General features: G+C 39.4%; 1 protein-coding gene across 6 annotated transcripts in view; it reads left to right on the top strand.

Moving 5' to 3' along the window:
- Cul1 (cullin 1) overlaps positions 1-26,382 on the top strand; it is a 77,674-nt gene that overhangs the window by 22,637 nt on the left and 28,655 nt on the right. For 5 of the 6 annotated variants that reach the window (XM_069996973.1, XM_069996970.1, XM_069996968.1 and 2 more), the window contains exons 2-7: positions 4,367-4,666; positions 17,409-17,583; positions 20,581-20,748; positions 25,000-25,050; positions 25,294-25,384; positions 25,992-26,155. In XM_069996973.1, coding sequence (XP_069853074.1) covers positions 4,527-4,666; positions 17,409-17,583; positions 20,581-20,748; positions 25,000-25,050; positions 25,294-25,384; positions 25,992-26,155 — 789 coding nt within the window. In that variant the 5' untranslated portion in view covers positions 4,367-4,526. Of the gene's footprint in view, positions 1-4,362; positions 4,667-17,408; positions 17,584-20,580; positions 20,749-24,999; positions 25,051-25,293; positions 25,385-25,991; positions 26,156-26,382 lie in introns of those variants that run through there. The other variant, XM_069996969.1, reaches the window with a different exon arrangement.

Consider the following 26,382-nt stretch of genomic DNA (forward strand, 5'->3'; position numbering starts at 1 on the left):
ATATTTTGTTTTGATTATTTATAGGGTTGGGGGAACTGCCTAAGCTTTCTATCTTACAATAATGTTTTATTAGGAAGAGATTTTTGCCTCTTGCCTGAAAACTATTTGAACCTTTCTAGGTAGTGAAATCTGCTTGAGATTATTCGTGTTTTTAATAACCTGGTTATAAGCTGGAGGATATGTAGATTGCAAAGTAGTCTGTTTCTGAAAGTTGAACAGTGACAGATAAGCCAGTCTTCTGTGGACATCGGTGTTCCACTTCAGTGCTCCAAGCAGGTTTGTTGTTGTTGTTTTATGCAGTGGGTTCATTTCACCAACAGTTGAGTGACACACAAGCAGAATTAGGCAAGGCACTGTGCTAGACTGGAAACCTTAGGACAGCCTCTAACATCCATTGGAGCAGCCTGATCAGTGACCCTTTAAGGAGGGTCTTGATGTGGGGTGTGTGCTCAACAGCCTCCTCCAATATATTATTATTTATTATTAATACCATAATAACATAATGACAATAACAACATCATTGTTACTTATATATAATATATATTATCTGTATAATACTCCTGGCCTTTTATATATGTATATGTAATATACATATATACACATACATACATGCATATGCATAATGACTAGACAGCATAAAACATGATTTAAATGAGAAATAAATTTAAGCCTAAGATCCAGTGTTTGAAAGAAAAATTAACAAAAAACCAAATAGAATTTTTTGGGTTCTAAAGAGAGATTTGAGCAAATTCAGATACTTGATGGTACTGGTTTTTCTTACTCCAAAATCCTTTGAAATGTTATAGCTTTTTAGTTTCTTAACTTACTCTTTGACTTATTCATGCAAAACATTTTTTAAGCTGTTTGTTGTACCTTGTAGTGGGTTCTTGAGAATACCATAGTAAAAAAGAGATAGTCCCTGTTCCCTGTGCCCCTCACCAGTGAAGCAGGGAGTTGCAATAAGGAAGCAGCAATAAGGAAGCAGGCATGGGGTAAGTGCTGAGAAGGGAATGCCCCACAAGAAGAGCAAACCAAACTTCTTCTGGGACTTGCCCATGGGTCTCACCTGTGGTACAGTGTGACTGAAAGACAGCTCAGAGGACAGGAGAGGTGCAGCAGCCAAAGGTTCTCAGAATGGAAAGGTATATCCAGAGAAGGGTGAAGAACCTATGCTGCTGTACCCAAAGGGATGAAAAGGTTTTGTAAGCAAGTGGAGACAGAGAAAGGGGTCTGATTGAACCACAGTAGATTTCTCCCCTTTACTTTTAGGATAGCAAATTATTCAGAATTAGGATAACAGTAATTTTAGACTACCTAAGAAGAGATGAAGATGCGAATGGATGATAGCAATAGGAGAGTCTACTTTAGACTACTAAAATAGTATTCAAGTAAGAGTCAGGACAATGGTTGCAGAAAGAAAAAAATGATGGTGAACAAATGGATTTGAAGTGACTATGACAGCTAACATCAGTATTTGATTTTTGTTTTTTTTGTTTTTGGGGTCCGGTTGTGGGGCCTGAACTCTGGGCCTGGGCACTGTCCCTCAGCTCTTCAGCTCAAGGCTAGCGCTCTACCACTTGAGCCACAGCGCCACTTCCGGCTTTTTTTCTTTTTGCTTATATGGTGCTGAGGAATCGAACCCAGGGCCTCAGGCTTGCAAGGCAAGCACTCTACCACTGAGCCACCTTCCCAGCCCTAACATCAGTATTTGAATATGAAAGATGGCACCAGAATTCCTCCTGGGTTCCTGACAGGCGGATACGGTGCTGTGCTGCTTGCTACCGGGACAGAGGATTCTTCCTTGGTTGCTGGTAGAACTTAGAAAAGGAGTGTCAAGATGGGTATGAGAAAGCTCATCAAAGATAGAAGTAACTCATCTGTTAATTGTAGTTAATTCAATTTAATTGATAATTTCCTGGCAGAAGAAAATTAAATGGGGACGGAAAGGATAGGTTTAAAAGTTGCTGTCAGGTGGCAGCACCAGACCAGACACGCTGATTGTTACCAAGTGGAGTGTCACCATGGGAAAGATCGAAACTGCATAGGGAACATTTGCAGATTGCCAAGCAGTTTGTTTCTTTACATGAGAGACAATCTTTGTGTTCAGGTATCTCTATATTTAACATATGAACCTACCTATTTGAAATAGAATACTTTCAGGACTAGGAAAGCTAATGTGATTTCACAAAATATTGAATTTATAATTCATTATAAATGTAGAGATGATTGAGGTTTTCAGGAATTTAAACAATCCATAAATCTGCCTGTTCTTCCTTAAAGGGGCCTGCGTCTCGAGGAGTTCTGTTGTGCAGTCAAGGAGAATAGGATACACTGAGTTACTGGGTGAAATGTCTAGACTTGGATTCGCAGAGTTTAGTAATGTATACTTAAAGTTATTTCATATTCCATTTACTTCACAGTGGTATTTTTCAATTTATATATTGTAGTACTGAGGATTTAACTCAGTACTTGGACTTGCTAGACAACTACTCTTACCACTTGAATTATTTATTTCTCCAGCCCTTTTTTGTATTGGCTTGATATATGTGTGTGCACGTGCATGCGTGTGTGCATATGTGCACCAGTTCTGAGGCTTGAACTCAGGACCAAGGTGATGTCTCTGAGCTTTTTTACTCAAGGCTAGCAGTCTATCACTTGGTCACATCTCCACTTCCCACTTTTTGGAAGTTAATTAGGGATATGAAACTTACAGACTTTTCTGCCTGGACTGGCTTCAAACTGCAGTCCTCAGATCTCAGCCTCTTGAATGGTTAGGATTACAGGTGTAAGCCACTGGCTTTTTTTTTTTTTGGGGGGGGGTGGGGGGTCAGTCCTGGGGCTTGAACTCTGGGCCTGGGCACTGTCCCTCAGCTTTTCAGCTCAAGGCTAGCGCTCTACCATTTGAGTCACAGCACCACTTCTGGCTTTTTCTGCTTATGTAATGCTGAGTAATCGAATGCAGGGCCTTATGCATGAAGGTGAGCACTCTACCACTGAGCCACCTTCCCAGCCCCCACTGGGTTATTTTTAAGGTAGGGTCTGACTTTTTTTTTTTTTTTTGTCTGTCATGGGGCCTGAACTCTGGGCCTAGGTGCTGTCTCTCAGCTATTCAGCTCAAGGCTGGCACTCTACCACTTGAGAGACAATGCCACTTGCAGCTTTTTCTGCTTATGTGGTGCTAAGGAATCGAACCCAGGGCCTCATGCATGCAAGGCAAGCACTCTCCAATGAGCGACCTTCCCAGCCCTGGTAGGGTCTGACTTTATGCTCTGGCCTGCCTCGGTTCTGATCTTCCTACTTATACTTGCTCTGTAGCTGCATAACAGGCACACACACTACCACCCATCTGCTGGTTGAGATGTGTATCTCAAAACATGCCTGATCCAGAAGCTGGGGCTGGCCTGGAACCGCAATCTCCTATCTCCACCTCCTACGTACTTAGAATTACAGGACTGAGCCATTGCACTCAGCCCAGTGACATTTATTTTATGAAGCCACTAAAATAAATAAGTGATTATTTATACTAGAAATACTTACTAAAACCTTTAATATTTGGTAGATAGATAATCCTTAAAGTAGGTCTGGGATGTAGAACATTGAGAAGTACTAGCTTCATAGAATACTAAACACCAGGGGGTCTTTTATATATGGATCCAGTACCTAAAGCTTTATACATTGTGTTTTGCAGTAGCTTCATACCTAGGAAAAATAGCTGCCACCGTTTGTTAAATATTACTATGCCTTAAATGTTTACATGATCTTACCTAAACTTTACAGCAATCATTAGAGGAAAGGAACTGTCCCTATTTTGCAACTTGGAAGTTGAAGCCTAAACAAGTTAAGCCATTTAGCCATACCTTCCTCCCAGAATCCAGGGTTGCTGTAAATCATTGTGGTCAAATCCTCTTCCAAGAAGGGAATGCCAGTCTCCCTTCGTCTTCAGTCTCCCCAGCATTTAGTTTCTTGCCAAGTGCTAAGTGAAAAAATTAACTAAAAGGGAGAGATAACTAGTGAGACTGGGCTTCTCCTGTTTCTTAGGTGTCTGTGTTTTCTGTTGGGAATTTCCCAGGCATATCCTCTGTACCTTTTTCCTTTTGAGATTGTCTACCTAATTGTTACATTGGCCACATGATTTATTTTGCCATATTTCAGAGTTTGTTGGGCTTTGCAAAGTTTTTCTCAGCTTTTGTTGTGAATGCTAATACAGATTGTAAAGTGAGTGTGTTTCCACATTGAAAGAGAGGTAATATCTGGGTTAGAGCAGTACCTGCAGATGCTCAGATTATTCCTGACAGTGTGTCACCCTATTACTTACTACCTGAGGGTTTTAGAAAGAACTCATCAGTTCTCTTTATTTCCTTTTTAGGTTTGCCTGCAATGAAATTTCATTCTTTACACTTAAAGACATCGTTTCTGAACTGCTGTGAATAAATTTGGAATGATACTGTATATTTTCAACTAATGGAGAATTAGCCGTGTCTTGAACAAGGATTGCTGCACTGGACAACTTTAGAACCTTATTCACAATGTCATCAAACAGGAGTCAGAATCCCCATGGACTGAAGCAGATTGGCCTTGACCAGATTTGGGACGACCTCAGAGCTGGAATCCAGCAAGTATATACCAGACAAAGTATGGCGAAGTCTAGATATATGGAACTGTACACGTATCCTCCTGCTGCTGTGATTAGTTTGTTTAGAATTTTGATTGTTTCCTAATATAAATCTGAGTTACTAGAAGTTTTAATCATGTTTTTTCTCCCCTGTTTTTTGACCCTGTGATAGAATCAACAAGTTCATGTTTAGCTTTGTGTTTTTTTAGCAGAGGTAAAATTGACTGGTTAGTAATCCAAGGCAGAACTGGTCAGTAGAGTGAGCGCTAAGTACAAGTGGCTGTTTACATTTAAACAGCTGCCTCTTTATATCCATGGGTTCTGCAGTCATACATTCAATAACCACAGAGGGAAATCTCTTCACTGAGCATACTTAGATTTTTGTTACTCCCTAAATGGTACAGTGTAACAACTTTACATAGCATTTTTTTTGTTGTTTTTTTTTTGGGCGGGGGAGGTCCAGTTGAAGGGCCTGAACTCTGGGCCTGGGTGCTGTCCCTCAGCTCTTCAGCTCAAGGCTAGCGCTCTACCACTTGAGCCACAGCGCCACTTCTGGCTTTTTTCTTTTTGCTTATGTGGTGCTGAGGAATCGAACCCAGGGCCTCAGGCATGCAAGGCAAGCGCTCTACCACTGAGCCACCTTCCCAGCCCCTTTACATAGCATTTATATTAGGCATTTTACGTAATAGATATGTGTGTGTCGCTTGCAGATATTATAGCTTTTTTATGATGAAATGGAGAATCACCGGATTTTTGTATTGAGAGGGACTAGTATTCCTTGGACACTGAGGAATGACTAATTTAAAAATTCAGTTCCTAAGCTAGGTACCAGTGGCTCATGCCTGTAATCCTAACTACTCAGGAGTCTAAGACCTGAGGATCACGGTTCAAAGCCAGCCCGGGCAGGAAAGTCCTTGAGATTCTTACTCTAATAAACACTAGAAAACCAGAAGTGGCAGTGTGGCTAAAGTGGTAGAGCGCTCGCCTTGAGCTGAAGAGCACAGGGACAGTGGCCAAGCCCAGAGTTCAAGCTCCATGACTGACAAAAAAAAAAATTCAGTTCCTTAGTGTGAACTATATATTTTAAGTGCTCTGGAGTCAGATAATAGGACATTTCTGTCATTGTAGAAGTTCTGTAGGTTACAGTGGAGTAAATTAAGTTTTTGACTGCATTCGTGTTACAGAAAAGAGTTTTAAGTAGTTGTATTAGAAACAAAGCCTAAAATATGTATAGGCCCTTAACAGGAAAGAGCAAATGTTTCACTCTCAGGGTCCTGTGTTATAAATGCAGTATTAATACAGGATTTCTCTCCTCATTTGGTCCACCATGGTCTATTGTGTGCTCCGAAGCCGGGGAGGATTGAGTGATGTCATTGCTGCTGTTACACACTCAGAGGCACACCATTTGAAGTTGTAGAGTATCTTGGTTCCATACAAATATGAAACTGAGATTAAACTAAAGGGTCTATGGCTCAAGCAGTAGAGCAGCAGCCATGAGTAAAAAAGCTGAGCAAAGAGTTTGAGGCCCTGAGTTCAAGTTCCAGAACCAGCACAAAAAATAGTAATAAAATAAAATAGAAAGTAAAACTAAGCTAACTTAGTAGAGAACAGATTAAAGCTAAGATAACTTCATACAGAAGAAAGTGTTACTAATTCTAGGACTTCAGAATCTATAGTTTAATGGAAATTTAAGTTGAAAGACATTGTACAGGGATAGTCAAATAAAGTTACATCATAGTCCATCCTGCCCTCAAATTTATAAATATTTTGTTGTTGAGTATTAGTGGCTGTTTTATTAATAAGGTACTTATAAGATTAATTTATATAGTTTATAAATTCTACTTTATATGAAACCCTAAAGTTTATACATATTCATGTATGTAAATATATTTTATACTGTATAATACTTAAAAATAACAGCTTTATTAAAAGAAGATTCACAACTGATAAAATTTATCCACTTAAAAGGTACACAGTGCCGGGTGGTAGCTCACTCCTGTAATCCTGGCGACTCAGGAGACTGAGATCGAGGAACGCGGTTCAAAGCCAGGGTGGGCAGGAAAGTCCGTGAGACTCTTGTCTCCAATTAACCACCAAAAACCAGACGTAGCACTGGGGCTCAAGTGGTTAAGCGCTCACCTTGAGCTGAAGAGCCAAGGGACAGCATCCAGGCCCAGAGTTCAAGCCCCACAACCAACTAATAAAAAGGGGTACCATACAGCTAGGCACCAATGGCTCATGCCTAAAATCCTAACTACTCATAAGGCTCAGATCAGAGGATTGAGGTTCAAAGCCAGTTCAAACAGGAACATCCATGAGACTCTTAACTCCAGAGAGTTAACCACCATAAAAGCCAGAAGTGGAGCTATGGCTCAAGTGGTATAGTACAGTAATTTTCAGTATATTTGCAGTTATATAATCATTACTGTCTAACTTTAGGATGTTTTTATTACCCCCCAAAAGATACCCTTGTACCAATTAGCAAGGGAATTCCCATGTTAATTCCCCTCACCACAATTCCTGGCAACCACTAACCTAGTTTCTGTTTGAATTTGCAGACAGAATTGAAAAATAGGATGTTTCATGTCGGTTACTTTCATTTAGTATGTTCTCAAGCTTCCTCATTGGAAAAATGTATCAAAACTTCATTGTGACTTCATTGTATGGCTATATTACATTTTGCTCATCCATCCCTCATTAATACCTCTGAGTTGTTTTCCCTTATTGGCTGTTAAGATTACTGTTGGGAGGCTGGGTGCTGGTGACTCATGCTGTAAATCCTAGCTTCTCAGGAGGCTGAGATCTGAGGATCATGGTTTGAAGCCAGCCCACGCAGAAAAGTCTATTAGACTCTTAACTCCAAATAACCACCAGGAAAAAAAAAAAAAAAGTAAACCCAGAAGTGGAGCTGGGGCTCAAGAATACCGTTATAACTTGGTGCACTAGTCAAGTGGCTGGAAAATTCTCCCTTCTCTTGGATAAATGCCTGATTTGGAATTGCTGAGTCAGGGACACTTTTAATAAAGACGGAGTCTGCCAAGTGTGGATCGTCTTCCCTCAGGGTTCTGGCCAGCTGGATATAACTGGTTTTGATTTTTTTTTTTCTTTTGTAAATTTTGTTAGCAAGTAGACTTGAAAGCTCTGATTTTAGTGTTGAGTCTTGACACTTGTTAGGATCATAGGAAACTTCATTGCTGATGAGTCTGTGCAGAATTTTTGTTTAGAGACAGTGTCAGGATCTCATTATGTAGCCCAGGCTGAACTACCACTTCCTATCCTACTGCCTCACCCTCCTGAGTGCTAGGTTATAGGCATGTGCCACTGCTCCTGGCCCTGGGAAATTTGTTAATGTATAATTTCTCACTAAATCAGCTTAGTCCTTTTTCTTTTTTTGGGCGTAGAGACTTTGTGTTCTAGCAGATACTACTGAGTTCTTTTATTCTACAAGGAACTATGCTGTGTATCTATTCATACATACAACTTCAGTGTTTTAGTACTGCCACTCAAATTGGGTATTCCTTTTTCTTTCCATTCTTATCTGAGAAGGCAACAACCTCATGTATTAAAATTGGAGAATCTAGGGGCTGGGAAGGTGTCTCAGTGGTAGAGTGCTTGTCTAGCATGCATGAGGCCTTGGGTTCAATTTCTCCGTATCACATAAGCAGAAAAAGCCAGAAGTGGCACTGTGGCTCAAGTGGTAGAGTGATAGCCTTGAGCTGAAGAGCTGAGGGACAGTGCCCAGGCCCAGAATTCAAGCCCCATGACTAACAACAACAACAAAAAATGGAGAATCTAACCAAGTGGAAAATCTAATTCTTCAGTATTTCTAAAATAGTAGCTACTCTTTGAGTCCTATACATCAGACACTGTGTTAGAAACCATGCACCTCTCACATAAGGCCTATTAGCATGAGAGTTGGTGGTATAACCTTCATCTATTGATGTTGGAAAATCTTCAGTAATGAGTCTTTTCTAGAGAAACAGCATACTTCTCCTTGCAAAACAAATGTTCCTAGAGCATTTAGGGACCTCTCACAATTGTTTTTGTTATAACAGAAAAAGGGTTATTAAACATTTTTCTTGATTTTTTTTTCAACTCAAAATGGTAAGAGAGAAAGGAGTGGAGAAAAGGGAGAAAATAGCCCAAAACATCTATAAAACAAAAGATGGGCTTTCATTAACTTTGTTTCTAGCCTCTCCTCAAAACTCAGAGGGTTTTCTTCTAAAGAGCCTTAAATCCTCGCACCTGTCTTGTCCATTCAGCACTTCCTACCAGCATTCGCCTCTAGTTTTCTATCATATCTTATGCACATACAATTCAATATAGTGGATGTATGTTCAATGTAGGTAGGTGAATAACAGTAGTTCCTCTGTGAACTTGAAATGAGTACAGAATATCCCCCCGCCCCTTTTTGAAATTGTGGGGCTTGATGCGATCCCTAAACTCTTTTGCTCAAAGCTAGCACTCTTATCACTTTGAGCCACATCTCCACTTCTGGTTTTCTGGTGGAAGATAAGAGTCTTGGGCTTTCCTTCCTGGGCTGGCTTTGAACCGTGATCCTCAGATCTCAGCCTCCTGAGCAGCTAGGATCACAGGCGTGAGCCACCAGCACCCGGCTGAAATCTCTTGTCTTTTTATTGATACCATTTTATTTCATGTGATATACTGGGTCCAGAAAATAAACAGCTAAGTGAAGAGGGCTCAAAGGGGGCTCAAAAGGATGCTTGGCAAAGCATCAGGCCCATCTGTTTTTGCGCATTATGTCAAGCAGTCATGTGCCTTGGAGCTATAATTTTAGTTTCTCTTCAAATTATTTAAACTTGCATGTCAAGGGAACTCCCTCTCACTCAGAGGATAAAAGTATCCAAAATTTATTTTTGCTGGGTTCCAGTGGCTCACATGTGTAATCCTAATATTCAGGATTGAAATTCAAAGCCAGCAGGGAAAAAAAAAAAAAAAGTCCATGAGACTCCGTCTCCAATTAACTAGCAGAACAAAGGTGGGCTAGAAGTGTGGTCAGGTGGTGGAGTGGAACCTGTGAACAGGCAAGTGCAAGGCACCAGGTTCAAGCCTCCAGAACCGCAGCCAGCCAGCTCACCGCCAACATCAGTAGCTAGAGTTACAGGTATTTCTCTGTAGCTCAACATTTGCAGAGAAACCACTAGTGTGTTCTCTGTACTGCTACTCTGTTCACTTAGAGTTTCAGAAAGAAAAGCACAACTTGGCAAAAACTGGTTTTAGATCTCAAAGTTAGGTGCAATAACTAAAAAAACCCGCTGTTAGTCTTGATCCACATTTCAGTAAAGGCCTTTCAATGTAGAAGAGAAAGACTTCTCCATTCAGAAATTGGGTTTTCTTTCCATCCTTATTAAACCGAGAGCAACATTTCATTGTTCAATGTTATCACATGTGTAAACTGGGATTAAAGAAATCACAGGAAACATCTTCAATCTTCAGCTGTTCATCAGTTCTTTTTCAGACAGGCATGGCACTACTTCAGAGGTCATATAAGAGGGAAGTGAAGATTATAGCTACACAAAAAGATAAATGAGGTAGAGAAATGAAAGCTTTACCCAGATTTGCTATTGCACCTCCATATAGACAATCTTCGTAACTACCTGGTCAAAGTCTCGCTAAGAAGTCTTTCTTTTAATGTGAACCTGTGGTAGCAGACATGCCCTGCTGTGAATTTCTCTTCAACAGAGTAGGTACAGGCAATGAAACTTGATCACCTGAGGCTCCCCAATCCCTGCCTGGGTTTATGTCTTCTGTTTTTCTTTTTCCTGAATACATTGTCATGAACTTTGAACTTTCTGTTTTGTCTCTACATAGTGCTTTGAATGAAAATCCTTTCTTCAGTCTGTTTTTCTAAAGACCCCTTTTCCCCACCAATGCTATAATGGTCTCATTCATTTTTCCTAGCCTTGCCTTCACATCTCTTAGTAAGTTGTAGCACAGTGTATTCTATACACAGTCCTCTGTTCTTATGTACTGTGGTTTGTGATGACTTAGAGGTAAGGGCACTTTTTATCCAGTCAGTGGGCTGAGCTCTTGCCTGCCTGCAGCACACACTGTGCAGACAACATGTCAGGACTTGCTGATACCAGCTGTTGCTGCGCACCTGCCAAGTTCAGTCACATCACGACTGCTGTTGTTATCAGCTCTCGGTTCCCTTGGCCTTTTCAGCTGTAGGCACTCTGGGTGTAGTTTTCTAGGTGACAGATTTCCTACTTCTGCCTGCCTGATGCCAACCTATTTCCTTTGTAGAAAAATCAGACCTCATTTAAAAGCAGATCAAGTAGAAGGAATAACAGATGATTATGATTTGGAATAGCATCTACCCAACAAACATATTTGAATCTTAGATCTTTTACTCTTCAACTTTGCTCATCTATGCAAACTACCATTTTCATCTGTATGCATTCATCCACACTTTTAAAATAAGGCTGTAAAGAACATAACTAGTAAATAATCATGCTCCAGTGGCTCATAGTTGTAGCCACTCAGGACACTGAGATGTAGAGGAATGTGATTCAAGGCCAACTTGGGCAAAAAAGTTTACTAGACTCCCAACTCCAACCAGCAGAAAAGCAGGACTGGAGATGTGGCTCAAATGGTAGAGGGCTATGTTAATAAGCATAAGCCCTACGTTCAAACCCCAGTACCAGCAAAAAGGGGGAAAACACATACATACACATATATACTAAGGGTCACTGATTTATTTATTTTTAATTTTGCTTAGTCTGCAGCATGCCTCTTCCCACACACACACACACACACACAAAAACACTGAGAAATTGTGCATCCATTTTGGAACGAGAGCCCACATAAGTTACTGTGGCAGTAATCTTGTTTCTCTTCTGATTCTAACTCCTGTTGCCTGGTTCACAGAAGGTACCCTCAGTGCAGGACAGCTCCAACAGGGACCCTGTCACATCAGCTTGTCCCAACCAAGCACAAAAAACACGGCACTTCTAGTATGACAGGGAAGTGGTAGGGCCTGCTCCAGAGGCTGAACTGCGCTCCGCTCTGACAAGGATCCACCAGCTTAAAAAGCATGGCCCACATCCTGTGTGACATGACCCTGGCAGACCTCTAGGAGACCATCACCACTCAGCCTTTCAGGTTGGCTTTCCCTGGCCAAAACATTCCAGAATTATAATGAAGTCCATTGCAGTTGAAGGAAAAAGGGGGAGAAACAAGAAGCCTAGAAAAAGAATTAAAATATTGAATGCAAAGGATGATGGAGGCTAATTTATATAGCGTTACAAAACAGCCTTGTTATAAAATCAAACTATCCCATTAGAGACTATCACATTCAATTTTTTTAAGTGGTAATTATGTTTTAGTAGTTTTCAGTATACATACCAAAACATAGAATTATGATTAAAAAGAGAGACCAAAGATATTTGGGGAAAATTATAACCAAAAGATAGGTATAAACCACATCAATATGAAATACAATAGGATGCTAAAGCAGGGTTGTTAGGAATAAATACAACTACCTCCTAATGTAAAAATCCCAAGTCATCAGGAACATAATTCCAAATTTAAATTGATAATGTCTTGAAATATAGGAGGGGTGCTACCAAATTATTGAAGAAATTGACAAGACCATTATTGGGCCAGTGAAGTACAGTAATACTTTCTCAATCATAAACAGACAAGTCAGTAACTATAAAAGATTTGAAAACTGTTTGACTAGCTGTCTCTGAGGAGTCTACCCAACAGCTAGAGAATGGCATTCCTCTGGCCCCTATGGGGTACTTGAGCACTTCCTCTCCTTCCCAGCATGGGAAAAGTCTCACCAGTGGTTTCATTCCAATATCTTCAACATACGGTAAGACTTGCAGCTCTGTGTGATTTTTTTTTTTTCTGGGTAGAAGGGGGAGTGTTCAAGTTTCAAAATCACCCTGGAAGTCTGAAAGAGGGGTATCATAAAAGCAGCTTTTCTTTTTCTGAGAAAAAATAAACATGTACTACAGAACTATTTAAATGTCTTATTCACAGTATAAAGCTTAAGGGTAGATAGAATTTTTTACTGTTATGACTGTCTGTCTGATATCTGCCTCTCCTTACCATTGGGTAGCCGTTATATGTAATATAAGGTAATCTGATGGCCTTATTCAGTCTTTGTTTCTATTCATCTAAGATTTTTCCATGTAGATTATTGGACCTTTACGGTGGCACTATTTAACTAATTTTAAAAGCTATAAATGGGGCTAGGAATGTGGCTTAGTGTACAGTGCTTGCCTAGTCTGCAAGAAGTCCTGGGTTCGATTCCTTGATACCACATAAGCAGAAAAGGCCAGAATTGGCGCTGTAGCTCAAGTGGTAGAGGGCTAGCCTTGAGCAAAAGAAGCTTAAGGACAGTGCCCAGACCCTGAGTTCAAGCCCCAGGACTGGCAAAAAAAAAAAAAAAAGTTGTAAATGAATTTGCACTTTAATCTTGAAACAAGCATTTATAAAAGCAAAAGTGTTTGCTACTTAGATGTAATGGGGAGTGAGACAAGAGTAATTGCAAGTTAATTTTAACTATTTTGTACCTAGTAGCTTTATGGTGCATTCACTTGAGATAACGACTCCAATTCAGTATGTAAAAAGGAGTTAGAGATATTCATTGTTGCCTTAAAAAAAAAAAAAAAAAAAGCAACACCCTCAGTGTCCTCTTGTTTTCTTTTTAAAATTTCAGTAGATAAATGGATATTGGGATACAAGACCTTACTGTAACAAATAAGCTAGTTGATTTATGAAGCATATAAATTGACATAGAGTTCTACTTTTAGAGTTGATCTTACATAAAGAACAGAGGACGCGACTGGCAGAAAAAGTCCTGCAGGTCTTCTGTATTTGGTGGGCCTCACCTGTCTTACCCACCCAAGAACCATCGTCTAAGGAAGTAGAGTCACTACATTGACATGACCATGTTGTCTCCAAGCTCAAAAGGATAAAAACTACAAATAGGTGCCACTCTTTTGAGACTTTAATTCCCATGCAGGGGGTGTTTTTTGCTTGTTGGTTTTGTTTTGTTGTCTCTTCGTCTATTTCTCCCTACTTTTACCCTGTTATGTACTGAAATAAATCTTTGCTATAACTTGAGTAGAGCTAAGTATCTACATATGCAGTATACTCAGCAAATAGGCATTAGAAGTTTTTTTTAAAGAAAAGAGTAAGCATTAAGGTAGTGCACTCGCACAGAGTTTGAAATGGGCAGTTTTCTACAAGTAGAAGAACTTACAGTGTAGAAAGGTGGAGCAGCTAATTAACTCGAGATTTATAAAGCATTGGTCATCTGAGCAGAAAGAAGTGCGGTGTTACCTGAGGAAGTCAGTTTTGACTGAGCAGACAGTAGTTAACTTGACAGCGGGGAGGATTACCTGAAGCTGGCACAAAGCAGTACAAGCCATCAGAGAACATTAGGATAGACTTGATAATGATTAAGAATTTCCTTCTTTCCCTGTGGTTTCCACCAGAACAGGTTATATCACAAGTAAGATAGTTGGGGGATCTCATTAATGGAAAGATGTTCCCAATTAACTTCAGGTCCAAAAGAGAGCTTTGTTATTCAGTGAGTAGCAGAAGCACTTCTGTGTGTATAGCCTTTTCAAAATGTGAGGTTTTTTTTTTTTAATGAAAAGTTACATATTGCAAAATGTACAGATCTTCAGTGTACAATTTGAATATTTGGGGGCAGGCAGAACTAGGGGTTCAATATGAGATCTCACACTTTGACAGTCCTGTAAATTCCACTGTAATCTAAGTACAGAAAGTTCCCTTGAGTTCCCATTGGTCAGTCTTAACTAAGAAGAAATCACTTTCCCAATTTCTGTACCATAGTTTTACCTATTGTGGAACATCATGTAAAGAGAATAATAATGTGTCTGATTTTTTTCATTCACTATGTTTATGAGATTCATTCATTATGTGCATACCAGTTCACTTTTTAAAATTACTTATTCAAAGTGATGATGTTTGGTGCTCCTGTCACTAATTTCTGAGCAGGGTTTTGTTCATTGTGCAGGAAATGAGCAGACAGTGATCCAAACAATTGAAATTGTATTGAAAGCATGATGAATCACAGAACATATGTGGATGAGGTCAAATGCAACGAAAACATTGGTGCACTGTTACCAGTGGTGTCGTCTCTTTGCAGAATAAATCCGACAAGTGTCATAAAGATATGCTGGTAACTCGTACCTGTGTTGCAAGAGGATATGTTAATAATGTGTGCAACTTTCTGAAAAAAAAATTAGTACCTGCTAAAATGATGTCTAGCAACATCCATCAAGAGAATAGAGACATTATTGTAAATACTGCTACACAGCATATTACATACAGCTGCAGTTCTCTAGTCACCAGACCAATAACAGAAAACTTGTTAATCTGAACATGTAAAATGAGCAAAACAGTACATTACACATATGTGTCAGGTAAAATATAAACACATTCCTGGGAATTGGGGATATTTGCACATAGGGTAAGAGAAAGGAGGAGGAGGGTTAGGAAGCCATACATTAAAACCTGTAATTTTCCCTAAAAAGTTTAAGGAGAACTAAGTGTTGGTGGCTTGTGCCTGGCATCCTAGATACTCAGGAGGCTGAAACCTGAAGGGTTGTGTTTCAGTCATCCCTGACAGGAAAGTCCATGAGACTTATCTCCACTTAACTACCAAAAAGCTAGAAATGGAGCTATGACTGAACAGTTCCCAGATCCTGAGTTCAAGCCCCATGACCAACACACACATACAAAAAAAAAAAAAAAAGAAAGAAAGTTGAGGGAGAAGTAGCTACATGGAATAATATGGGACAACTGTGGAAGTTGGATGTTTTGTTAGGTTGACCACTAATTTATCTTTATGTTTTGGATTATCTGCTGATATGCTTTGGTCATGTTTCCATAGAAATTGATTTTTTCATATTGTTTTAAATTAACCTTAATTAGTCTGATATGTGAATACTTTTATCAGCAACTACAGTACTTCCCAGCCCAAACTGCCTTAATTTATTAATGATAGATAGTTTTTAATGTAGTCAGAATTTCAAATTATGTATTTCTGTGATTTTTTTCCTTAAAAGGATTTCTCTAAACTAAGAACAAGTAAGTACTCTTTCCTGATTTATGGTTTCAGTTATATCTTTATCTTTAATCACTCATAATTATATTTAATCTTTTTTAATCCCACTTATTAACATACCACCTATTGATTTGAAGTGCCTTTATATAGTACATTCTTAAGTACCGAGAATAATGTTTATGTTGATACATGTTTATGGTTTTTGAGTATCATTTCTTTCTACTACATTTCTCCAAATAATAATAATAATACATGCAGATGAGTTGATATTTAAAGCTTATGGGCACAGAAAGCAAGGGAGGAAGGGTAATTAAATGCAATTATGCTATTTAGTATACACTCTGTGGACAATGACCTATGTAACTTGTGGGTCGAGATGGGAGAGGGAAATGGGGGAAAGAGAAGGAAGGTTTGTTCAAAAAAGAAATGTACTTATGAAATGGTAATCCCTCTGTATGACAATAATAACAATAAGATTATATTAAAAAAATAAAACAAAGGTTATAACAGGCTATAGAGTAGACATGTTAGCGTGTAAAAGGCCCTGGGTTGCATTCTAAGCACTGCAAAAAAAAAAATCTCTAAAGGTTATGACAGTGAGGTTTGCTGCGTTTCTTGTTTCTATCCCCCCGCTACCATGCTACCATCGTGGGCCCTGGAAAAGAAGCAGCTGGCTCTACCCTCTGCTGTTTTCATTGTTACTTACACACCTTTCTTAGTAACATTGATCAAATCTGTTTTAAACATCTGTGACTATTGTAGTCTGTAGATAGGACCTGTCCAGCTGGCATGCTCTTCATCTTCAAAATGGAAAACCATTTAAAACTAAAAAAATTTAGTTTTAGTATACATTCTGAAAAACTAGTTTATGACTAATTATTGTTATCTACTGTTTATTAGTTTTTTGTTGTTGTTGGTGGTGGTGGTGGTGGGGCTTGAGTGATATCCCTGAGCTCTTGTGCTCAAGGCTAGCGCTCTACTACTTTGAGCCACAGCTCCATGTCCAGTTTTCTGTTGGTTAATTGGAAGTAAGAGTCTCATGGACTTTACGACCTTGGCTGGCTTTGAACCATGAGCCTCAGATATCAGCCTCCTGAGTAGCTAGGATAACCGGTGTAAGCTACTAGCACCTGGCACCTTTTTCTGAAGTAAATATTACAATTGCTTTTTTGTTTTTCATTCTCAAACTTTCTTGAAGTTTCCAGATGCCCAGTCAAAGTCCAGGTTTTCTTGCTGTTCTTCCTGATACGTTCTTTTCCAGGCTTGTAGACATACTTGTAAATGGAGCTGCTAGCTTTCAGCTTTATTTATTTTTAATTATTATTAGTTTGTGAGGTGGGACGGGGAGGTGTCGTGAGGCTTGAACTCTGGGCCTGAGTGCTGTCCCTGAGTCTCTTCAGTTCAAGGTGAGTGCTCTACCACTTGAGCCACAGTGCCACTTCCGGTAGTTAATTGGGGATAAGAGACTCACGGACTTTGTTGCCCAAGCTGGCTTTGAACCCCTATCCTCAGATTTCAGCCTTCTGAGTAGGATTACAGGTATGAGCCACCAACACCCACCTTACCTTTCAGCTTTATTGATAGTATGAGTAGGATCTTTTTTCTATTCTGGTTTTTGACAAATTCTGTCTATATTGGGAGTGTATTGACATAGAAAGAAACGTGTTCATATTGATCACTGTTGCCATTGTGTTGCATATTAATTTCTTTAACTTCTCCAAGTCATGTTTATAACTACTGTACTAGTGTACACCAGTCCAATCAAGCACGGGGGGCTGGAGTCCCTCCTTCCAAGTCGAAAAAGGGGCAGACACCTGGAGGAGCTCAGTTTGTTGGGTTGGAGCTCTACAAACGACTCAAGGAATTTTTGAAGAATTACTTGACAAATCTTCTTAAGGTAAGATGATTTGTAGTTCTATTTAGCATAGGATGGAATGTTTAAAAAGTAGCCATTCTTATACCTTAACAGCTAAATCTTTCACTTGGCTTGCACTGTTTCACTTGAACATGTGCTTGGAGATGATTGAATATTGCAGTGTTTTACCTATTATGAAAAAAGCCATATTTTGAGTCTAATGTGGTATTTGTTCTTCTTCAAGATCCATAAATAAGAGTATAACTCTAGGGGCTGGGAAGATGGCTCAGTGGTACAGCGCTTGCCTTGCATGCATGAGGCCCTCGGTTCGATTCCTCAGCACCACATAATCAGAAAAAGCTGGAAGTGGGGCTGAGGCTCAGGTGGTAGAGCGCTGGTTTACAGCTGAAGAGCTGGGGGACAGCACCCGGGCCCAGAGTTCAGGCTCCACAACCGGCAAAAAAAAGAAAAAAGTATAACTCTATTATAGAGCATTACCTAGCATGTTCAACGCCCTGGGTTCCATCCATCCCCAGCACTGCCTTCTCCAAAAAAAAAAAAAAAAGAAAGAAAGAAAGAAAGAAAGAAAGATGTAAAAAATTCCAAGATTATTTTAGCCATCATGTTGTCATATGTAATATAGCTGCTTTATAGTCACAAAATATATTTCAAACTGCTACCATAAATTACTAGTCTGGATGTCTCTACAAAGTAGGGAGCTCTTCTGCTGTAAGCCTTTGCTTGGACAGCAGGAGGGGTCTTTTCCCTTTCACCTTTGCTCTTTTCTTCAGTCTCCATACTCAGACAGTGTGATACTTGACATCAGCTACTGTAGGCAGGCAACTCCTTCATCTATTCTGTGCATCTGTTAGTCAGTGAGCAAAAACTTCTCTGGAGTTCTCAGACTTCCTTGAATATGGCCAGAATTATATATTTTATTTTAGCTAGTCCTGGGCTTGACCTATGGGGCTAGGCACTGTCCCTGATCTTTTTACTAAAGGTTCTACCACCTGAGCCACAGCACCACTTTCAGCTTTTCTGAGTAGTTCATTGGAGAAAAATGTCTCACAGATTTTCCTGCCCAGACTGGTTTCGAACTGTGATCATCAGATCTCAGCCTCCTGAGTAGCTAGGATTATAGGTATAAGCCACCAGCACCCAGCATGGCAGAAATTATATGCAAAAAAGTCATCATGCTGCAGATTGCTTTCCTTAATTATTTTATAAACTAATTAGGAACACATCATCCTAACAGACCATAGTTGATTGGCACAGATTGTGAGTAGTATAGTATGACTTCCATACTCCTCGGTGTTTATGAGGCCGCCATTGTGTTCATGATGTCCTTGGTATTTACAACTCTTTGTAAATAACACATCATATTTACTGTTTGGTACCAAAGTGAAGGAACAGTGTATTGTGCTGTATAAAAATGAGATTGTCCGAGCTGGGTGCCGGTAGCTCATACCTATAATCCAAGGTACTCAGGAGGTTGAGATCTGAGGATAGTGGTTCAAAGCCAGCCAGGGCAGGAAAGTCTGTGAGACTCTTAACTTCCAATTAACCACCAAAAAAGCTGAAAATGGAGATGTGGCTCAAGTGGTTGAGCACTAGCTGTAGGCAAAAGAAGCTCAGTGAATGAGTTCAAGCACTAGGACTGGCACAAAGAACAAACAAAAATTAAAACGAGATAGCCAGGCCATCAATGATGTGTTTGCATTTTTTAAAAAGGCTATACCATCATCTAGAGCAGTTTGGCTTTACATCTTAAAGGTCATTTCATGATACTCAAATGAACAGAAATTTGGTGTGTTGGATATGATCATATTTTTACACGGATGAATGAGTCACTTGAGGTCCTAATTTGTGGAGCTTCAATTCTGCAGACCTGTGGCTCTTTATCTTTTTCTTTCGTTATTGGTTGTAGGGCTTGAACTCAGGGTCTGGGTGCTGTCCTTAAGTTTTTTCACTCAAGGCTAATGCTTTACTACTTTGAGCCATAGCTCCACTTCCAGTTTTCTGGTGGTGAAGTGGACATAAGAGTCTTGTAGAGTTACTACCCAAGCTGGCTTTGAACCGTAATCCTCAGATCTCAGCCTCCTGAGCAGCTAGGAATACAGTTGTGAGCCACCAGTGCCCATCTACCTTTGGCTCTTTTTAAAGTCAGGACATACTTTGTAGATGCCATTAGTACCTAGGAAAAATTTCAAGTTCATTTTCTCCATTTAGAAATTTGAGGTTTAATTGTAGAAATCTCAATAAGTTTAATGATCTTGGTAAGTATGTTTGTCATGTAAAGGAGATATTGTACCATTGTATTCATTTTGTTTTTATAAAATGAAACATACATAGATTTATCTTTTTATGACTTTTTAGTAAATTTAGCCGGGCACCAGTGGCTTACACCTGTAATCCTAGCTGCTCAGGAGGCTGAGATCTGTTAATTGCCATTCGAAGCCAGCCCAGGCAGAAAAGTTCTTATAATATTGTTATCTCCAGTAAACTACTCAAAAAAAAAAAAAAAAAAGTACAAATGGTGCTGTGGCTCAAGTGGTAGCATGCTAGTTTCTTTCTTTTCTTTTTTTTTTTTTTTTTTGTCGATCGTGGGGCTTGAACTCTGGGCCTGGGCGCTGTCCTTCAGCTCTTCAGCTCAAGGCGAGCGCTCTACCACTTGAGCTACAGCGCCACTTCCGGTTTTCTGGTGGTTTATTTTGAGATAGGAGGAGTCTCACGGTCTCTCCTGCCCAGGCTGGCTTTGAACCGCAATCCTCAGATCTCAGCCTCCTGAGTAGCTAGGATTACAGGCGTGAGCCACCAGCGCCCGGCTGCATGCTAGTTTTGAACACAAAAAAGCTCAGGGATAGGACCCAGACCATGAGTTCAAGCCCCAGAATCAGCAAAAAAAAAAAAAAAAAAAGTAAATTTAAAATTGGGATATGTTAGTGACATCTGTTACACCTAAAGACACTGTATGTCATTAACTTTTATCTTTAATGTATTACATGACAAAGTCATTACAGTTTGGGGACTTATTTTTAGGATGGAGAGGATTTGATGGATGAGAGCGTACTGAAATTCTACACCCAGCAGTGGGAAGACTACCGATTCTCCAGCAAAGTACTAAATGGAATCTGTGCCTACCTCAATAGACATTGGGTCCGCCGTGAATGTGATGAAGGACGGAAAGGAATATATGAAATCTATTCGGTAAGCTTTCTTTTTTAATAGTTCAGATGTGAGTTTCTTAGTGACATATTATCTTTCAGTAAAGGGATCTAAGCCATTGTTTCACTGTTCTCATAGTAATTATCTATAAATGGTTATCTTTCAGAAAGTAAAGGAATCTAAGCCATTTCACTGTTTTCATAGTAATTATCTATAAATGGTTATTAAATATTCCAGGCTAGGAAAGTAGAAGGGTGGAAAACTGGAATTCTACAATACTCTTGTACTTTCCTGTGCCTTTTTTTTTTTGTCTTATTTTTGTGTGGGGGGTTTAAACTCAGGACCTAGGCACTGTCTCTGAGCTTTTTTACTTAAGGCTAGCGCTCTACCACTTGAACCACAGATCCACTTTTGGCTTTTTGGTGGTTAATTAGAGGTAAAAATCTCAAGGACTTTCTTGCCCCAGCTGCCTTCCATCCATTATCCTCAGGTCTCAGGTCCCTGAGTAGCTAGGATTGCAGGCTTAAGCCCCGGTGGGCCCAGCTGTGTTTATTTTTTAAAAGTGTTATCTGTAACTTGATATATTTATTTATATATATATATATATAGTATATATATAATATACAGTATATAATATACAGTACTATATATATAATATATAGTATATAATATACAGTACTCGTGGTTGGCCTGGAACTGCCTGAGTTTCAACACTGGAATCCTGAATCCTGACAGAGACTGGCAAGTCAGTTACCTGAGACTTCACTGAGGCTTTCAAAACTTACAGCATCAATATGACCTGGTACAAATTCTCAGACTTCATCCTAGACTTATATAGATACGCTATAGAGAGGGAGAAGAAATCTGTTTTGTTTGCATGTTTGCTTTAGTACTGGGAGTTGAACTCAGTGCATCAGGCTTGTTTATTCAGCTGGTGCTCTATCACTTGAGCCACACCTCCAGTCCAACTTTTTGCTGGTTATTTTGGAAATGTCCTCAGACATTTCTATCCAGACTGGCTTCAAACCTCAATACTTCTGGTCTTATTCTACTCAGTAACTAGGATTACAGGCATGAGCCACTGACACCTGGCTCCAAAAATCTGTTTTTAAAAGTTTCCTAAACAATTCTCAGGAACATACAAATCTAAGAACCATTGTATAGAGCTGGTAAGAGAGAACTTGTTGAAAGCAAGCTGTCTGTCTACTTACAATTGTGCTGTCAGAGAAACAGGTAGTGTTTGGGGGCTGCTGTTCTTAAAATGCCAAAATCTACATAATGAAACCTCTTCCTTATCCAAGATTACTGCTGTTACCACAATGTTGCCATACAGTTTTATGGTAGTTAATTGGAGTCTCCTAACTTTCCTGCTTGGGCTGGCTTTGAACCAGGATACTCAGATCTCAGCTTTCTGAGTAGCTAGGATTACAGGCATAAGTCACCTGCACCTGGCTTAACTTACCTGCTCCACATTCCTTTCCTCCCCACGCCTACCCCCTCCCCCCAGTGGAGTTTGAATTCAGGGTCTTCTGCTTACCAGGCAGTTACTTTCTCTGTCTCTTGAGCCACACTCTAGCCCTTTTTGCTTTAGATATTTTTTGAATAGGGTTTTCACTTCTCGACCTAGCCAGCCTGGACCACTATCTTACTATTTATGCTTCCCCTGGAGCTGGATGACAGGCCTGCACCACAGAGCCTAGCATTTTATTCACTGAGGTGGGGGTCTCTTAACTTTTTTTACCTGCTGGCCTTGAACTTCAGTCTTCCTGATCTCAATTTCTTAAGTAGCTAGGATTGTGAACCTGAGCCACCACACCTGGCCTGACGTATTGTTTATGTTTATATTTATATTCTATACCACAACTGTTGCTTCCTAGTGGCACTTTGTTACCGAGTTAGACTTTCAACAAAGCTTTAGGTTTATTTTTTTTTGAAATTTTTATGTTTCCCTTTTTTAAAAATGTGTTTTTATAGTTGACAAAAATAATGTATAATTATCGTGTACAGCATGTTGGAAGTGTGTGTTGTGGAATAGCAGGTGTGCTTCGCCTTGGCAAAGATGCCTTCTAGAGGCTGAGTTGGCAAGTCGGCATGGTCTGGTTGGTCGCCATTGAGAAGCCCACTTTGATCCAAAGTCCTGTGCGAACCCAGCAGCACTGCAGACTCCCAAATTGTTTGTCTGTCTTTTTCTTTTCTTACTGTGAAAATAATGTATAGAGAGAGGGGTTACAATTACATGGGCAAGATAATGAATACATTTCTTATCAAGCATTATTGCCTCCTCCTTTGTTTCCCCTTCCCATCCCTTCCCATCTCCCATCTTCCCCCCACAGCTCCCCCCCCCCCAATCCCAACCAATTCAGATTTAAGTGCTCTCTGCATCCTCTCTGCATCTGTGGCTACTGTTCAGAAACACCACCTAAGTTCTAGCCAAGGCCAGTCAGCTTCTCCACCTGGAAAGTGCTCCACAGGGAGCCTGCTGAGCCGCACAGTGTGGATGGCACTTGGGACAGTGCCAGAGTCTCCAGAAAATGGGCAATTTTGGCATAAAATCATTTCACAACAAATTAGGGAGAACCTTCCTCCCCTCCCACAACGATGCTGTAGCTTTCTAGCTATAGAAAGTTGCTGGTTTCCTCTCAGCTGAGGGGGGCTGAAGAGTCCAGGGGTAGCCGCTAAAACTCCGTATAGAGAAAGAGGGGACTTTCGGAGCACCACCTACCCCAGGTGGCATTGTCCTGTGGAACAGTCTTGTGGAAGGTGCTACTACAGCACCTTCCAAACATCATAGCACAGAATTTAATAAAATCTTATTTTTGTTCTGATGTTAGCCTTGAACTACACATGGTTTTATGTTGAAATTCTACATCCATGCTGTTTATTTGGTGAAGATATCACTTTGAAAGTTCTTTATAGGTATTAAATTTACATATCATCTTTTCAGAAGGGTATAATCCTTATAAATCTAGTTTTATCTCTAATTAAATTTAGGGACTATAAGAATGGTAACAATTAGGCTTAAATGATTTTTCTCAACAGGCTTTTCTTGTTGTTGGGTTTTGCCAGTCCTGGGGCTTGAACTCAGTGCCTGGGAACTGTCCTTGAGCTTCTTTTGCTCAGAGCTAACGTTCTACCACTTGAGCCACAGCACCACTTGCAGCTTTTTCTGGTTTTGTGGTACTGAGGAATTGAATCCAGGGCTTCACGCTTGCTAGGCAAGCACTCTACCACTGAGCCACATTCCCAGCTCCCTAGGTATTTTCTGTTAAACTTAAAAACTTGAATATTGTTTGAATGGACAAATTCTTTTCCCAACAGTTTTGAAGTCATGTTAAGCATGATCATACCCTTTTGTAATTCCAGTGCTCCACAGACTGAGGCAGAAAGTCATGACTTGCTACTTAGGTAATCCCTGCCTATCACAAACAAACACATTACCTAATTAATCAATGGGGAAGTCATGTATGGAATCTAACACTTTCTTTTAGAGAGCATGTTTATAATAATTAGTTTTAGCATTACTCCTGTGGGAAGTTTAGGGAAATGGAAAAATATAACATATGATAATAGGTAATATTCAATTTATACATGTGTCTCAGACAGAAACACAAGTACAGTGGGAAGTCTAAATAATTATGTACAATACTGTACACATTTAAAGCATGGTTTACATTTACTTGGCTTACACAAGTATATAAAAACTTCACAGGACTTCAAATTTTTTAATAATCAGTGATTTCTCTTACTGAGTTTTAAGAAGCTATGCTAATAAATGAAATTAGTTGTTATCAAGTGTGCTACCTCAAAAATTAAATTTGTTTGGTCCAGGGAACAAATTTATACATGAAGCTACTATTATCCTTTAAACTGACAGGAAAGTTCTTAAATCAGAGGGTTTTTTGGTATCATTACTGTTAAAGGGTGAGTTGATAATCATCTGCGTTTCTATACTGCTTAAAGTAGTCAACCTCAAGACCAACACTCTGACTTCACTCTGATGATACATTTTTACTAAGTTATAGTCTACAAATTTTATAAAATTTAGGATTTAAGCCAGGTGCCAGTAGCTCACACCAGTAATCCTAGCTACTAAGGAGGCTAAGAGCCGAGGATCATGGTTCAAAGTCAGAAGTGGCCTTGTCGCTCAAGTGGTAGAGCACTTACCTTGGGACAGCGCCCAGGCCCAGAGTTCAAGCCCCAGGATCAGGGGAGAAAAAAATTAAGATTTAAGTTATTTTCTATTAGTCTTGAGGAAAACATAGATTTTTTTAATACTTTTCTCTTTTCATCCAGCTTGCATTGGTGACCTGGAGAGATTGTCTGTTCAGGCCATTGAATAAACAGGTACCTACTTGTGTGCATATGTGCATTCATGTGTGTGCATGGGTACATTCTCATAGGCACTTGTCCATTCATGCATTCCTCTGTGTGTTCATACCTGTGTGTGTGAGTGTGTTTTGCTTTTAGAATCTTTTCCGACTTTCATCACATAGCCTTCATCTTCCTTAGTCTTTGGAATGTTTAAGGGCTGTGTAGTCACTGTGTTGTGCAATCTATATCTTACATTTTCCTGTGTTTTTTCTAAAGGTAACAAATGCTGTTTTAAAACTGATTGAAAAAGAAAGAAATGGTGAAACCATCAATACAAGACTGATTAGTGGAGTTGTACAATCTTACGGTAAATAATTTCTTTTTAATTTATTCAGCTTTCATATCACATGGAAATTGTAACTATGTCCTAACATATTTATGTTAAAACATTTTACTAGAATTTGCTAGCATTTACAAATACCTATCATTTTCTTTAGGTCAGTGATTTTAATCAGATTTTGTCCATCATAAAAGTTGTTTTAACCTTGTGCCTTAAGGACATTTTTAATGAAAAAGAAATTTGAATTCTTTTCTAGTCTCATATAAAATATGATAGAGTTACTTAGCTACTGTTAACCAGAAATCTATATCAGCTTGAAAAATTGAGATTGTATTTCTTTGAAAGCTTAAAATTAAAAATTTTAACTAGTTTTGGAAATGTTTAAATTCTCTGAACTTCCTGATAATTTTGAAGATATCTGGCCATAAGTCAGGATTATTTGTGTTTTATATATCTTGAATTTTTCACTTTTACTGAAACAAGTGTACCTTAATACTAGCAACTAAGAGTGACCTTGCACCCTCCATTTCACACTGACCTTTACACATAACTAACTGAATGCTACACCTAAGTATTTTCTGTGAAATATAACAAAAAATAGGGTAATTGAAATATAGCTCATATTTATTTCTAGTGGAATTGGGGCTGAATGAAGATGATGCATTTGCAAAGGGCCCTACGTTAACAGTGTATAAAGAATCCTTTGAATCTCAATTTTTGGCTGACACAGAGAGATTTTATACCAGAGAGAGTACTGAATTCTTGCAGCAGAACCCAGTTACTGAATATATGAAAAAGGTAAGCGTGACTATAGTACATAAAGTAGACTTAAGTTAAATAGTTATTGCTCCTCAATAAGTTCTTGGGCGCAAGACCATGTGTGGGCACCGCAGTCAGGCAGCTTTGTTAGCAAGCACAGGCACTTTTCTTCTCCAGGGAACTTTTATAAGTTGATCTGGTAATCACAACTGAGTGTTCCTGTGACTGTCCTAATGAAAAACTCTTGATAGCTGCATGCCTTGTGT

Source organism: Dipodomys merriami, unplaced genomic scaffold (genome assembly GCF_024711535.1).
Source record: "Dipodomys merriami isolate MVZ:Mamm:240054 unplaced genomic scaffold, mDipMer1.0.p SCAF_5, whole genome shotgun sequence".
In the NCBI taxonomy this organism is placed as follows: domain Eukaryota; kingdom Metazoa; phylum Chordata; class Mammalia; order Rodentia; family Heteromyidae; genus Dipodomys; species Dipodomys merriami.